The sequence below is a fragment of the Sminthopsis crassicaudata genome, chromosome 2, assembly GCF_048593235.1.
Source record: "Sminthopsis crassicaudata isolate SCR6 chromosome 2, ASM4859323v1, whole genome shotgun sequence".
Taxonomy (NCBI): Eukaryota; Metazoa; Chordata; class Mammalia; order Dasyuromorphia; family Dasyuridae; genus Sminthopsis; species Sminthopsis crassicaudata.
Window position 1 is genome coordinate 124,300,604 of NC_133618.1, and position 16,661 is coordinate 124,317,264.

Genomic DNA, 16,661 nt, shown 5'->3' on the forward strand with positions numbered 1-16,661 from the left:
TGTTTTACTCAATTTCCTCAACTATAAGATGAGCTGGAGAAGGAAATGGCAAATAACTCCTTTGCCAAGAAAACTCCAATGAGGGTCACAAAGGGTCATACTTGACTGAAAGTGCCAGAACAATAAAACTATATATAAACATTTACTGGTGGTGAGAATAAAGATAATCTTCTGCTTTACCTTTTAGCTGGATGAAGGAAAGAGATAAACATGATATGGCAGAAGAAAGATGAACTAACTTCTGTGAGTTGAAAGCAAAGAATCCAGTTGACTATTGCATCCAAAGATTTAATCCTCCATTTTTGTCTCTAGTTTTCAGTACAGAATCTCAGAGTTGGAAGATAATTTCAAGTTCATCCAGACCAATCCATACTCAAGTTGGTTCTCCTCTACAACATCCCTGACAATTGATCATTTGGCTTCTACTGGAAGACTTCCAGTGCTAAAGTAGTTCTGTTAGGGTAGTTCTAAATATAAGACTATTTTCCTTATATTAAACTTCAGTTTGTTTCTCTGTGACTCCTATCCATAGTTTCTAGTTTTGTTCTCTGGGACAAAGTCTGATCTTTCTTTCCTACATGATAAGTCTTAAAATACTTGAGGACAAAGATCATATACCTTCCCAATAAAGTATTTTCATCTTTTAAATATCCCCAGTTCCTTTGGCCACTCCTCATTTGGAACTGTTTTTGTTCCATTCCCTATCTTGGCCAAATATCTCTGGACATGTTCTAGCTTTGCAATCTCCCTTCTCTAAATTGATGCTTTAAAATCAGCTATAAACATGTGACTAGTGCAGAAGATCATTAATTTAGTGTTGGAAGGGACCTCTGAGGCCATATAACCCATTTTCTTCATTTGTGGATGAGGAAACTGAGACCCAGGTTGCATGATTTGCTCAAGGTCACATAGGTAAATAGGCATTAGAGATGGGATTGGAATCCAGGCCCTCCACTTCTAGAGCCAGTATTCTTTCCATTACAACAGCATCTTTTCCCTCATATCAGACATTATATCATTCTTAAGTCGGTCTTAGATCAAGTAAAATTTTATGGGTGGCACTGAATTTGTGGTCCACTAAAACCCCTAGATCTTTTTCACAGAAGTTGTTTCCTAACCACACCTCCCCCATTACGTACAATAAAATTGTTATTAGCAGCAGCTGAAGCTATTTTGGACTTAGTTCAAAGCCGCCTTTGAGGTAATTTGAGTTTGACAGAAGCCCGCTTAATGTGGGCCAACCTATATGTTTTGGTGGAGTGAAATCCACCTGCATTGGAATGGTGACCCAATTCCTATATTTCAGATACTTCAAAAATTCACACATTGCAGATCTATTTACCAAGAGTTATTTGATGTTAAAGAATGCTGTTTAAATCTGCCTTATAAACATCCTGTCCTCCTTTTCTGGGGTGGAAGGAAATAAAATAGTGAAGGAAAGAAATAGAAAGCTGAATACTTAAACTCTTTCCATACAAATGTAGTGTATCTCAGGCCTCAAATGGTCCCAAGTTAGGTGAGGAGAGAAGACTCTAAGTTTCTGAAACAGCTTTTGGAGAAGGCTGTTTTACAGTTTCAGAGAGTCTCAAAAAACTCACATTTGAAAAATAACTTAGAGAGCTCTAATTCAACCCAGACTTGAATGGCTTAGTAATTACCCAGTCTTTTTTTTTTTTTTTTCCATTTGAAGGCAACTCTTTGTGACCCCATTTGGGTTTTTCTTGACAAAGTTACTAGAGTGGTTTGGTATTTCCTCCTCCAGCTCATTTTACAGATAAGGAAACTGAGGCAAACTGGGCTAAATCATTTGCCCAGGGCTACATAGCTACTAAGTGTGTGAGGTCAGATTTGAACTCAAAAGTCTTCCTGACTCTAACGAACGTTAAGTCATCATGAACATTCAATTTAGAGTCAAGAATTTCAGCTTCAAGACTCTCTTATGTCTTTTGTTTATAATTTATATGGTTTTGGGCAAGTGAGTTTTCTCTAGGTTTTCATTTCCTCATCTTAAAATAAATGTGCCTTCACCTGTCAGATGGGTAAGCTGACAGAAAAAAATAATGACGAATGTTGGATGGGATGTGGGAAAACTGGGATACTGATGCATTGTTGGTGGAGTTGTGAATGGATTCAACCATCCTGGAGAGCGATTTGGAACTACGCTCAAAAAGTTATCAAACTGTGCATACCCTCTGATCCAGAAGTGTTACTACTGGACTTGTATCCCAAAGAGATTTTAAAGGAGGAAAAGGGACTCACATGTGCAAAAATCTTTGTGGCAGCCCTTTTTGTAGTGGCAAGAAAATGGAAACTGAATAGATGCCCATCAATTGGAGATTGGTTGAATAAATTATGGGATATAAATGTTACAGAATATTATTGTTCTGTAAGAAACGATCAGCAGGATTATTTCATAGAGGCCTGGAAAGACTTACATGAACTGAGGCTAAGTGAAATTAACAGAATCAGGAGATCATTATAGATGGCAACAATAAGACTATACAACAATCAGTTCTGATGGACATGGCTTTCTTCAACAATGAGATGATTCAAACCAGTACCACTTGTTCAGTGATGAAGAGAGCATCTACATCTAGAGAGAGGACTGTGGGAACAAAGTGTGGACTACAACATAGTATTTTCATTCTTTCCATTCATGTTTGCTTGCATTTTGTCTTCTTTCTCAGGTTTTTTTTTCCTTCTTGATCTTATTTTTCTTATGCAGCAAGATAACTGTATAAACATGTATACATATATTGGATTTAACATATATATCAACACATTTATCATGTATTGGACTACCTGCCAGCTGGGGAGTGGGGGTGGGAGGAAGGAGTAAAAAATTTGGAACAGAAAGTTTTGCAAGGGTCAATGTTGAAAAATTACCCATGCATAGGTTTTATAAATAAAAAAAATTAATAAAATAAAAAATTAAATGTGCCTTCATAGAGCTAGTCCCTTCTAGCTCTAAATGTTATGATACCTGAGAAATTGTCTTATAGATTCTGCTTGAAGACTACAGATGACAGGGGAACTCATTCACTTTTTGGATAACTCTAATTATAAAGAATTTTTTTCTTATCTTGAGCCTAAATCTGAAATCTCTACCACTAGAAAATGGTCATATTTAAGGGGCTGTTTTCTTTCTAAACAAAAATCTTTAAAAGTCCTCTCTTAGTGTCAGCTTCAAATCTGAATACCTTTGAGTTTCAAAGACTTCCACAATACAATTCTATCCCATATAGCCAATCCTGTTTCTTATCCCATCATAATATATATCTTCTGCTTTGCAGGTCCATTTCTTACTGTAACATGTATATGACATACTCATCTCCTTTCTGCTTAAGACACCACTAATGTGCCAGTCTGAAAACCTCTAAATTACCTTTGACTCTTCCTTCTGTCTCAACTCCACCCCATTTAATCTACTAAGTCTTATGTAGCTTACCTTTGTAATATGTACCTTCTCTCCAACAGCCACCACCCTGGTTTAAGAACTCATTACCTTTAACATAAACTGCTGTAATAAGTTTCCTATCTCATCTCCCTGTCTCCAGTTTCTCCTCTAATCAAATCTGCACACAGCTGCCAAAAAATAATCTTCCTAATACACGGGTCTAACCATGTGCTTCTTCTATATCAAAACTTTCAAAGGTCATCTATACTCTGCCAACTAAAGTTCAAAATACTTAGTCTGGCATTCAAGGTCACAACAACTTGATTCTAATCCAATATTTTTACTATTTCACACTATTCCTCTTCATACATATGTAGACTAGGCTACTCACCATTCACTGAATTTGTCAAACTCCCAATCAGTATTTTCTTGAATGAATCAATGTTTTTGTTTATGTCCAATTCAATTCAATTAATTTAAATTCAATTTAATAAATATTTATTGAATATTTACTTGATGCTATGGATCAAAGAAAGAAAGAAAGAAAGAAAGAAAGAAAGAAAGAAAGAAAGAAAGAAAGAAAGAAAGGAAGGAAGGAAGGAAGTTTTTCCATGAGATTACAATGAAGGATCATGAGAAAATTGATTTACAGTATTTTTTAAGGGTCATTTATTCCAACCCCTTATTTTAAAAATAAGAAAATAGAGACTTAGCAAACTTAAGTATCTTGACTAAGGCTATACAGGTAATAAATTAGAATTGACTTCAACAACAATAGCTTTCAATCTAATGCTCTTACCACTAGACCATATTACATTCTCTTTTCTATTTTATTTGTCCCAAAGGTCTGTGGAGAAGGAAGAAGGCAAAATTTGCCACTAGGTCTCCTTCCTTCTCCATAGGCCTGTGAGTCAACCCACTGACCCTGAAGAGGACCAAACCTTAATCAAATAGCATAGTTATAGCATAGATTTGACTCCCACCATAAGAAGTCTGATGTTCAGCTTACTTTGCTTTGGCTTCATTCCTAATCAAGCTACATTTCTAGGACATTGACACCTTCAAGAATTCAACATGATGTCTACTGCCCAAACCTCCAATGGATCTATAAGATCAAACTAGGCTTAAGACAGCTTTACGATGTGACAATAATTGGCTTCAGAAAAAAAGATTACCAAATATGACAAGGCAAAGTTAAAAAAATAGAATGTCAGAACTCAAGGTCACATGGAAACAGACTGGAAAGGATCCTTAAAGTAGAGAAAGTCAAAGCTGAAAGGATACTTAAAATAGTCAGAGTCTCGAAGGCTCCCCCAATTTCCCTGTTGGCAACTGCCCAACCTTCATTATCCCATAGATAGGACTTAATTTTTATCTTTCTATTTTGCTTATCATAGGATTTAGAGGTGTAAGGGTACTTTCAGATATTCTGACTAGAATCTCCTTGCTTTACACAGGAAGAAACTGAGACCCAGAGAATACAAGTGATTTATCCAAAATTATACAGTTATTAAGTGGACAATTTATTATGTGGCTAAGCGCTAACTGTGGCATGGACTCAAACAAAAATAAAGTGAGAATGTACATGATCTCAAGGAGCTTATACTTTGAGGTGAAAGAACACATGTTCTTTAGAATATATAAAATTCATTTTAAAAGTTAGATCTGGGATAATAACAAGAATAGCTAGTTTTTATATTCCACTTTAGGATATGCAAAGTACTATACAAACATTATCTCATTTTACAATCCTGTGGGTCCAATTATCTGTTTTTCAAATAAGGACACTGAGGCAGGGAGTAGTTGTGATTTGCTCAGGGTTACACAGTTTACTAAGTGTCTAAGGCTGTATTTGAATTCTGATCTTTCTGTCCCTAGGCCCCATACTTCTTCTACAGTGCCACAGAGCCATACAAACCACTTATTTTTCAAGTAAGGAAACTGAGGTTCATAAGAGATTTTCTAAGGAGATGACCTCATTTCTCATTTTATCTTTCCTTTTGGTCTTGGAGTGGAAGGATTGGAAACACTGAAGCAATGAGCATGGATATCACATGGAATTCAGACACCAACTATTATAATGACATATTTTTCATAGAGACACCTTAGGATCCTAGAATCTGAGAGACAGAAAGAACCTTCATGACAACCTGACTCAGAATGATACCTTAGACATTATTCTGAACAAGTGGCCAAATATTATTTCCTTAGAGTTTTCATTGATAGAGAACTCACTCTCTTCCAATGCAGTCCTTTCCATTGCAGAAAGCCCTAATTATTGGGAAGTTTTCCTTCATAACAAGACAAACCCTACCTTCACAGCTCCCTTGGCCTGAGTTCTGTCCTTAAGGGCAGAGCTTTTTACTGACATCTATGAGTGTTTAATAAGTGCTTGTTGACTTGGTTCAACTGCTCCCTGGAAGATGAACCTTCAGTCTCTTACAAAGGAACATTCAGGAGATGTTAATTGATAATAATGAGGGTGTTGCTTCCTCAATACCTAACCTTGTTCACATAATGATCTGTGATTTTCTATGATCTAGAAAGAGGGAGGTGTCACTCAAGCCCATGCTGCCCAGCTAACTAGAGCTCAACTCACCCATCAGCATAGCAATCTACCTATTTTAAAGTAATTCTTTGGGAATTTGAGATATTTGGAGGTAAGGAGAATTTTGGGCCTTGCCTGGGGCATCCTCTTAATTTTATTTTTCTACCAATCACAGAATTAGTAAATCAAAAAATGACCTTAAATCAACCATGGACTGACCTCTAACCTTCCCCAATTCCCCTAGTTGGCAATTGCCCCACCCCAATATTCCATAGATAGGACTTGATTTTCAGCTTTCTATTTTGCTTATAATAGGATTTAGAGCTATGTGAGTATTAAAGATTCTCTGACTATGATCTTCTTGCTTTACAAAAAGAGGAAGAAATTGAGATCCAAAGAATTCAAGTGATTTATCCAAAATTAAACAATTAGTAAGTGAGATAGTTGGGCTGGGTCTTATTTCTATTGTGCCCATACATACTATCTCTCATGTATTGCACATAAAATAGTGATCTCTTTTTAGGTTTTATCCTAATTTGAATATATGCTCCATTGTTTAATGCAAATTATTTCTCTTCCCAGGACTCCACCCATAGTAGGCACTTAATAAAAGTTTGTTGGACAAATGAACCCAAATTATAAACTGACTTCTTTTTCCAGTGTCTTTCTTATTCTATCTTAGATTGATTTCCATGCCAACCATAGAGTGACTTTCAATCAAAGTATCTGGTGAATACTTCATAGATTGACTTGCATCTTGATTACAACTGTCTCTCTTCTCCTTTTGCTTCTTTCAATACAGAAAAATCATTTCAAGGTCTGCTAGGTGGTACAGTAATGAACTTGGAAGATATATCTTCAAATCTGGCCTCAGATACTTATAAGGAGTATGATCCTGGGCAATTAATCTTCACTTAACTCTGTTTGCTTCAGTTTCTCATCTATAAAATGAGCTAGAGAAAAAAATGGCAAACCACCCCATTATTTTTGCCAAGAAAACTCCAAATGGACTCATGAAGAGTTGGATGCAACTGAAAAAGACCCAGCAACAACAAAAACAACCACCATAATTACAACAACCAGTAGTTTATTTTTTGTCACAAGAGAGAACAGGCAAGTATATGTATATGAATCATTCAGTGCACCCCTTCCCTACAATCTAAAACACAACTTTCAGTTATCTACTGCATTTCAGCAGAAGGAATAAAGGTTTTCAGAACAAACCCAGTGGTAGGGAATGGAAGCAAGTAAACTGGACCTGCAGCTAGTGGTGAAGTGGGGAGCTTTGACCCCAAAATAAGAGGTATAGATGTGAGGATCCTCACCAGCTATCATGGATATGATTTCCCTTTTTGCTCTCCAAGGGAAGTTTTATAAGACTGAACCATCTAGGGATCAATCTATGAACATTTTCCTCAATTTCTGTAACTGTTCTACTGCCTTCTCCCTTTGTGGGTTGTTTAGCATTCTAATCAATATTGAACAGTAGAGAAGGACATAAGAAGATGGATAATAGTACTAATAATTATAATTGTCATTAATGTAGACTTTAAAACCCCCTTTGACAGGATTCCATAACAAAGACCATTAAAAATAAAATGGATTACTCTTGTATTGAGCAGTTTCTAGGAGGAGATTATTTTTCATTGGATGCCATGAAAGCCTACTGACATTCTTCTTTGATGTCTCATCATGGTGATCTGCTCTATCTCTCCCATCCTCCCTCCTCCCTGCCTCAATGACTTTGCTTTACATTTTATATTTTTATATCTATTTACATATTGAATATTAGCTTCTGGAGAATCAAGGACTTACACTCTAACCCCAGCTGGGATGTCTTTTTCCCCTTGCCTTCATATCTACAATAATTAGCACAGTGCCTTGAACATAATAAGCACTTGTTTAGTCATTTCAGTCATGTCTGACTTTTCATAACCCTCATTTTTTAGTGTTCTTGGCAAAAATATTGGAGTGATATGTCATTTCTTTTGTCCAGTTCATTTTACAGATGAAGAAACTGAGGCAAATAAGATTAAGGGGCTTTCCCTGGGTCAAACAAGCTACTAAGTGTCTGTGGTCATATTTTTTATTATAGCTTTTTATTTACAAGATATATGTATGGGTAATTTTTCAGCCTTGACAATTGCAAAACCTTTTGTTCCAACCTTCCCCCTCCTTCCCCCCACACCTTCTCCTACATGGCAGTTTGACCAATACATGTTAAATATGTTAAAGCATAAGTTAAATACAATATATGTATACATGTCCAAACAGTTATTTTGCTGTACAAAAAGAATCAGACTTTGAAATAGTGTACAATTAGCCAGTGAAGGAAATCATGTGGTCATATGTTTTACTCAAGTCTTCTTAATTAGAGATCTGGTTCTCTATCCACTGCTACACCTATCTGCCTGTAAGTGTGAACTTAATAAACACTTAGTGTTTTTTAGAGTGAATTAAATTGAACACTGTGGAGATGACTTCCAGTGTTATACCAGTAGAACACAGCTTCTGACAATTTCTACCAAGCTAGAAAGAACTTTTAATGTGATTTACAAAAGACCTTATAACCATGGATTTAAAACTAGACTTAATAAGAGCCGGAAGGCTCATTATCAGAGGTTTGCTCACCAATACTTGAAGGTTTTTAACTACTGCTACTCAAAAAGGATGATCTTTGAAGGCATGGGAGGAGTGGAAGGGTGTGCTTTCTACCTAGCAATGGAACATTAAAGTTAATGGATACTCAATCTTTAGGAAATCATGGCACTTGTCCAGATTAAAAAGAGCCAACTCTGGTGTCTTTCAGAAGTAAATTGGCAGTAGTTTGCTCTTATTTCATAATTTTTTTATTACTATATAAACTTCTTAAAAGAGGAAATTCTCAGCAAAATCCCCCCAAATGAGGTCTTCTGGATATGATGAAATCAAGCCAAAAGGATGAAGTATTGGGACATTCTGTGACTATGAGGCTGTGGAAGATCAATGAAGTTATCAAAGGCTTGGCTCAGTGACCTGTGACATCCCTACTAGTTTTAAGATTCTATAATTCTAAGTGTGAACATTTGAGATTACATGTACATGATGACTGGATATAAATTTCCCAAATTTAAAGGCACCTATTTCCTGAAGAGGTTTGCTGGAATGTGATACAGAAGCCAAAATACATTAGTTAAAATCAGTAACAAAAATACAGAGTACTCTTGGGAAAAGTCTTGGAATGAAAAGGGAAATTTTTTCTTACCTTTATCTAGGTATCCTCCCACACCCTTTGCTTGTGTCTTCTCTATCCAGAGGATGAGCCTTGGATTGGGAAGTGTAGAACCAAAGAAGTAAACTGAGAACCAAAACTACTTCTGCAAAATAAAGAGATTGGATGACATCTGATGTCATCACTAGCTCTAGTTCAGTGTCCTGTGTTCCTTAGAACATCTTTATTCTTCACCGTGATGATTCAGTTTCACTACATTGCCCAGCTCAAAATTGTCTTCCTACTGCCTAAAGAACCAAATAGAGTGTAATAGAAAAAAAAATAAAGACAAAAACCCTTCAACTGAGTTTCAGGAGACCAAGATTCTAGTTTTGGTTACTGACTAACTGAAAATTTAGGTCAGTGACAACCACTCTGGGTTTCATTTTTTGTCCATCTGTGAAATAGGGTTGCTATAAGAAAACTAAAGTGTTATAGAAAAGTAAGCTATGTTTATTATCCTTTCACTTAGGGTTAATAAATCCTTGGACAGTGGATGAGACAAATAGATGGAACAGTGGATAGTGTGCTGATTCATTATGAGTTCAAATCCCACTTCAGACACTAGCTATGTGATCCTGAGCAAGTCACTTAACTCGGTTTGCTTCAGTTCTCCATCTGTAAAATGAGCTGGAGAAGGAAATGGCAAACTACTCCAGTATCTGTGCTAAGAAAATCCAAAATAGGATCACAAAGAGTTGGACACAACTGAAGTGACAACAACAACAACAATACTTCTTCTCCAAAAGATCTGATTTCATCAAAGTAAGTGCTTTCTGAATCTACATGATGTCCTAAAGCATGAATTTACTTGTCTTGACAGATGGTCTTTCTGAGTTTTCTGTAGTCTCCTCTAAATTCCATCACTTGGTCTCCAACCTTTTGGTGATGAGACCATCTGTGATGAGCTGGGCTAGGCCCAGGAATGTGGCCCTTTGCTGAGGTCATTCTCAAAATCTTTCCAGACTCCCAGAACTTGAGCTCCTTTGTTATAGACTTTGGGAACATGCAGCCACCTGCACTTGGAAAAATCTTAGGAGATTTCTTTCTCCATGATACTTATATGAGTTATTTCATACAATTGTCATGGAGAAGACACTATTAAAATATCAAGAATTTGAAGGAAACTGAGATGTCTGCTAGTCAAACTCCTTTATTTTACAGAAAAGGAAATAATCTCAGAGAAAAAAATTGTTCCCAGAAGCAAATCAAGCCAGGATTCCATCCCTTGTCCCCTGACTCCAAAGGTAGTATTCTTTCCCTACAGCATGCTATTTTTTATGTAACATATAAAATACTAAATAATTAAATAAATAATGCATGATATATAAATAATATATAAAGGTAATATATGTGAGCTGTGTGTTATTTATTCATTGACAACAACAGAATACATTTGTTGTTCATTTCAGAGGAACATAGAAGGGCTTAAGCTGAGGTTCAAGCATCTAGAAATCTGCAGATGGGAAAGAGATGTAAAGCCTGTATTTGGGGGTATATCTGTATTTCCTAACACAAAGTTTTGGGAAGTTCTTACTTTGTTATTGATCCTCGGTGACCTCAAGGGATGAGATCAGATAGCAGCTTTCAGGCCTGAGTTTTCAATTAGACAAGAAGGAGCCTGCCCCAACTTCCTCTCTCATTCAAACCTGTTTGGGTCTCCTCCCCCCACCCACATGTGCTCCTTGACTGATCCTCGGTATCTGTCAATAGCAAATGCCAAACAATGTAGAAGTGTCAGATGAGCCAGGTGATCAATGTCATCCTCAGGCAAAGGTGACTGGACTGGCTTCTCTCCAGATGCCAATGACAATTCTGTGGGCCAGGCCCTAGTGGAGGAAGCCTGGACTAGACTAGGGAGGAAGGGAACCCATGATGTAGATATTTGCAGAAGGAGGTCATCCAAATCAAAGACGTGGCTGGGTCAACTCTTTGGGTTCAAGGTTTTTCCATTGAACAAATGACAGGGTGGCCCCCCTTCTTTTGGCCCCTCCTCCATTGCTCCATTTGCCTCCCTCTGGTTTTCTTGGAATGCTCCAGCCCCACCTTAATCAGGCAGCCTGTTTGGTGAACATGTGATGTGCCTTTACTCAGGGTCACTCTTTGAAGTAGTTGGGTTACAAAGATCACCCCAAGAGTGAAGTTGAACATAAAGATTTCTATTTGGATAGAAGTGGTCTAAAAACAGTTGAGCTCATGGCAAGAGTACTACATTTGGAATCAGAGGTTCCAGGTTCTAATCCTAGTGTTTCAACTCAGTTCTCAAGTGATTTGAGGTCAATCATTTCTCTTCTCTGTGCCTCAATTTCCTTATCTATCAAATAAAGTGATTGGACTTGATTTTTAATGTCTCTTGTAGTTCTATATCCTATGATTTTTTTTCAGTTGTTGGTCTATTTTGGGATCAGCGCTTTTCTGGGAATTTGGGCAATTATTAATCTCTTCTTGTCCAGAATTAGGGCATATCTGATATCCTATCTCTGAGAAGCCATGGGTCAAGATGGTTACCCTTGATTATAAAGGTGCTACCAGTTCTTAGTTCTTTTCCTTTCCAAACCCTCCTAGGGAAATGAGTACCTACCTGGATTTGATGTGCCTTAAAAGGGGTCTTCTTAGTCCTGATCACATAGAAAGTGACTTCCAGGGGGACAGACTAGGCCAAAGAAGGTATCTCTTTGTATGAAACTTTTCTTATCATTGAATATTGTGACCTAAGGGTTAATAGTTCCTATCTTCCTGGGGAGATATTATCTCAGAAATATTAGTAGGTTCCTGAGACCCTAAAACTAATATCATAGTAGGTAATAATATTTCTATACTGCCTTAAGGTTTACAGAATGCTTTCATATTAGCAATTCTGTGAAATAGATAGTTCAAGTAAAATCTTTTGTAACCATTGTACAAATGAGCAAACCAAAGTTCATAAAAAATAAGTAACTTCATCAAGATCACATTATGAGTAAGTGGCAAAACCAGGTTTCAAAGTCATGTCCCCTATTTCCAAGTCCATCTTTCCTTCTACTTTGCCAGGCTTTTTCCACTTTAATTGTAGAAGTGCCTCTAGGAGGGCATCCATGAAATAAATATGGTCCTGAGAGCCCAGGAGTTCTGTGTCTCATATCCATACTAGTTGATCTGGGGTTCACACTGTATTGCCATTGTCATACAATCATAGACTCTTAGTATTGGAAAGGATTCAGAGGACAGCCAAGACTTAAGCAACATTCCTTCTATAGCTTTCCTGAAAAATGATAATTGAACTGTCAGGGAGATTTGGGATAGGATAATAGATTTAAACTTGGGAGGGAAATAGAAGTCATGAAATCCAACTTCTTCATTTTATTGAGAAGTAATATGAGGCTTCAGAGAATAAGAGCCAATCTAATCCAAATGAACTGTACTTATTAGGCATCTATCATGATAAAATTAAAATAGTTCCTGCCCTTAAGACACTTACATCCTATTGAAAGATACAACATGGAAGTGGTTTGTTCAGGGTCAAAGAAGTAGTTAAGAGCTGAGAGTGTGACCTCCCTAATCCCAGATCCAGCAGTCTTTTCCATCACACCAATGGCTCTCTATGCCTTTCCTTTCTTTGGGAATTTTAAACATCAAATCAGTCTCAAATTCAAAAATACAACCACAAAAATACCCAAATCCAAATTTTATATTGTTTTGTGGTGCTTGCCCCTGGCCCAGATTTCTCTTCTGCTCTTAATGTTATATTAATATTATATCGGTCTAATTCCTACTTGGAAATTGGTCAAAAAGACCCAAATGTGATAGGGTAGAAATGTTATCAGATTTGAAATCTAAGGACCTGCGTTTAAATTCTGTCTTTTGCATTCATTACCTTAGTGACATTTAATCTTGGTGGAGCTCAGTTTACTCATCTCATAGAAAGATAGATTCTAAGGATGCTTCTAGCTCAAGATCTATGATCCCACAAACATACATATGAGAATCCGAACTGCTTGGAAGGAGCCATATTCTAATTAACCGTAACACCATGTCTTCTTTCCATTATAATACGCTGCCCATCTCTAAAATATGCCATGGAGACATGGTTCCTTAACAGTTTTCTGTAGAGGTCAGAATTTAAATTTTTACCACAGTTTGATAGTACTTTTGGGAGTGGCAGGGAGAAGGGAAACATACTCTCTAATCTCTATAAAAATTACTCTAAGAGGAGGTGGTAGATGGAAAAAGGTGAGGATTACAAGGAATACAAAGAATAGGATTATAAGGGGAACAGATCGAGGCTTCCATGGTTATTGTAAAGCTGAAGAAGAAATTTTGGGGGAATATAAAACTGGTGTCCAGGAGAACCCTTTTTCATTCTCAAGTTCTCAGTCTCCTAGGTCCCTTGGTTGGTGGTCCTTACTCTCCATGAGCAGAGGTAGAGTCTGATGGGTAGAAGGGATAGAGGCCATGGGCAGAGCCAGCCTTTCAGTGACAGGCAAAAAACAAAGTCATTTGTCTGTTGTCACGCAGCATATGAAAGAGATGGTTTTTTGTTGTTGTTTTGTTTCATTCCATTCTGTCTTGGTCTCTCAAGATCAAGTTTGGTCTAATAAGACCATGAATCAAAGGTGTGTGTGTGTGTGTGTGTGTGTGTGTGTGTGTGTGTGTGTATTCACAAATGAATGCATTCCTATTGTAAAAAAATAAATACAAATGCTTTTATTTTCATGTTTAAAAAAAAAGATCTAGGCATATACTTGAACTCCTTTTATGTGTATTCCTGGGTCTTGATCTTCTTTCCCAGAATTATCATAATGTGGTAAAAAGACAACTGAATGTTGGAGGTTCATAGCCCAGCTCGCTACTCACTATCTATGAGACCTTGGGCATAGTTAAATTCTCTCCTTTATTGGGCCCCTCAACTTTTCTTCAATCCTGTTCTATTCAGAAGAGTTTTCTAGTGAACAGCTATCTCCTTTTTTCTAATGGCTGGGATGGGGGTGGAGGGAAGAATGTCTCTTTCATGTCCTCTGACTAATCACAGAGCTTGAGAGTTAGAAGGGACTGAAGAAGATCATTTATTCCAAACCATGAAGGGCTCTCCACTAAAACCAGCCCAACAGAGTACAATTGATGTATGCTTGAATATCAAGACTTCCTCGGTTTCCCAATCTGTTATTGTTAGGTAAGTATTGGGGAGGGTGACTGAGTGAGGTGGGGGGGAGGGTCCCTTGTAACCCTGGATGCTCTTTCAACTCAGTGGCATAGATGCTGCTGGGTCTCTGGGATAGCAAAGGTGGGGCACTTACCTTGCTAGTCTGTCAGGATGCTCCACAAGGGGTGGGGTAATGAGGGGGTGGAGCCTCACACAACAAAGAAAAACTGGGTAGCCCCAGGTGGTACGTTAGGAATCAAAAAGGCACAGCCTGCTGCAGAAGGGAAGCTTTGTTCCAGCAGCCTCAGCCAGCACACAGCAGCTGGAGAAGCAGGCAGTCACTAGCTGTTCAAGATTCTGAGAAGCCCAAGAGGATACCAGGATCCCTTCTGCTTACCACAGTTTCAGAAGCTCCAACTCTTCAGGCTGCTGAAGGGTTGTCCCAGTTCTGCCGAGACTTGCCGTGGACGCCACCGTGATTGCTCCCGTACTGCTCTGCGGGTTAATCTGCCTTGTGTGGATTGTACACGGAAATCCGGTGGAGAGTGGTATCATGGCTGCAAGATCAACCAGAGGTAGGAGTGGAAAGATCCATGCCTTCACCCCTGAGCCCTTTGATGGACACAATCTAAAAGTGGACAGATGGCTACACCAATTTGATGTCATTAGTGACCTCAACAACTGGGATGATTCCACTCAGATGAAGTTCCTGACTGGGTCTCTCAAAGGAGAGGCCTTAGATGTCTACACAAAACTTAGTCCAGAGGCTAAAGGTGACTGCCAGGCTGTGAAAGATGCCCTGATTGAAGCCTTCGGTTCTGACATTGAGCATAGGCAACCTCATGGCCCTAAGGAGATTGTATTTGCCAATAGTATGGGCAAGGGATATTACCTCAAAGGGAAAATTGAGGGTATTTCTGTGAGATTCCTAGTAGATTCTGGAGCCCAAGTGTCAGTGGTCCATCCAGACTTGTGGGAGCAAGCCACTGATGGAGACTTGGACACCCTCCGGCCCTTTGAAAATGTAGTAAAAGTGGCCAATGGAGCTGAGATGAAGATCTTGGGCATCTGGGATACCACGGTGACCCTGGGAAAGCTTGAAATGGAGGCTGAATTCTTGGTGGCCAATGCAAGCACAGAAGAAGCCATCATCGGGACAGATGTACTCCAAGACCATGGTGCCATCTTGGACTTCAAACACCGCACATGTACCTTGAGAGGAAAGAAGTTCCGCCTTCTGCCCGTTGGAGGCTCCCTAGAAGAAGAGTTTGACCTGGAGCTCATAGAAGAGATCTCTGACAATTGAAATTTCTCTTTACTTAAGCCTGTAAATACAGACTGGGAGACTGTCAGGGAAGTGAGGGGCAGGTGGGAGGAGGAGGATAGAACGCATCCTCAGTAGGAGTTGTAATCAACCAACCTTCTGGAACCGATCTTCTTCTCTTTCTTCTTACAGAGCTCAGATCTGTTCCTATGGCTATGGGGTGGGAGAGAAGGAGCAAAAGTTTCTCATGAATAATTCTGGTAAGGGACAATAGGCCTGTATTTCTTACAGAAATCTAACAAAGGGTTAGTAATCCATTCTTTGTAAAAGGGACTTTAGTCCCCAATCCCATCCACTAGAGATAGTTACATTAAGCTTTCAGGGATCCATACTGAGAGTCTCGGCTAAAATATCCATTGACTATAGATATTTCAGAAGCCTCCCAGTGGTGCTTCCATAGGGAGTCCCCAAACTATCGACATTATCTTCTTTCTTTCTTACTTTTCTTGTCTGTTCTGCATGGCCTATTTCTGTCACTTACTTGAAAGCTTTGGAACCTTGTACCAACAATTAGGCGATTTCTAAAACCAATAAATACTAATTTGACCCAATTACAGAGTGGTGTGTTGTTATGATGGGAATAGGGTGTCTATGAAAAGTAGAGTGGGAAGAGGGAGCTGGTTATTCAATTTATGCTTTTTGCTGTCGTTGAGAACTTGCATATTAACTAGATGACATAAGAGAAGTATGTAGTATTTTGACTTGGAAGAGATTCATCCTCTCGTTTTACAGAGGAGGAAACTGAGACTTAGAGAGAAGAGACTTCACATACAGCTGACAGCAGAATAGGGATTGATCTCACCTCAGGTGTCTTGCTACTGCTCCATAGCTCTGTCCATGAGTCTGAATGGGAGGAGGAGGCAAGGTATGTTTAAATGGCATCATTCAAGACAGCATAGGATCACATTTCAATGAATGAGGTTAAAAAATGAAAATATATGTTGGTTCGTTGGGAGGGTCAGAGAATGGAGTATAGTGGGCATTGAATAACTGATGGCAGTGTCATGAAGGCAGAGGGATTAG

The 16,661-nt window shown here is 38.4% G+C and overlaps 1 protein-coding gene across 1 annotated transcript; it reads left to right on the forward strand.

The window, feature by feature from the left end:
* Window positions 1–14,557: 14,557 nt before the first annotated feature.
* On the forward strand, window positions 14,558–16,189 carry ASPRV1 (aspartic peptidase retroviral like 1). The gene has a single exon (XM_074287195.1). It carries the CDS (start codon window positions 14,868–14,870, stop codon window positions 15,618–15,620), a length of 753 nt encoding a protein of 250 aa, XP_074143296.1. The 5' UTR covers window positions 14,558–14,867; the 3' UTR covers window positions 15,621–16,189.
* Window positions 16,190–16,661: the final 472 nt, after the last annotated feature.

What these genes read in the sequence shown, in the direction of transcription:
- ASPRV1 (XM_074287195.1), top strand. Translation starts at nt 14,868, where the DNA reads ATGGCTGCAAGATCAACCAGAGGTAGGAGTGGAAAGATCCATGCCTTC.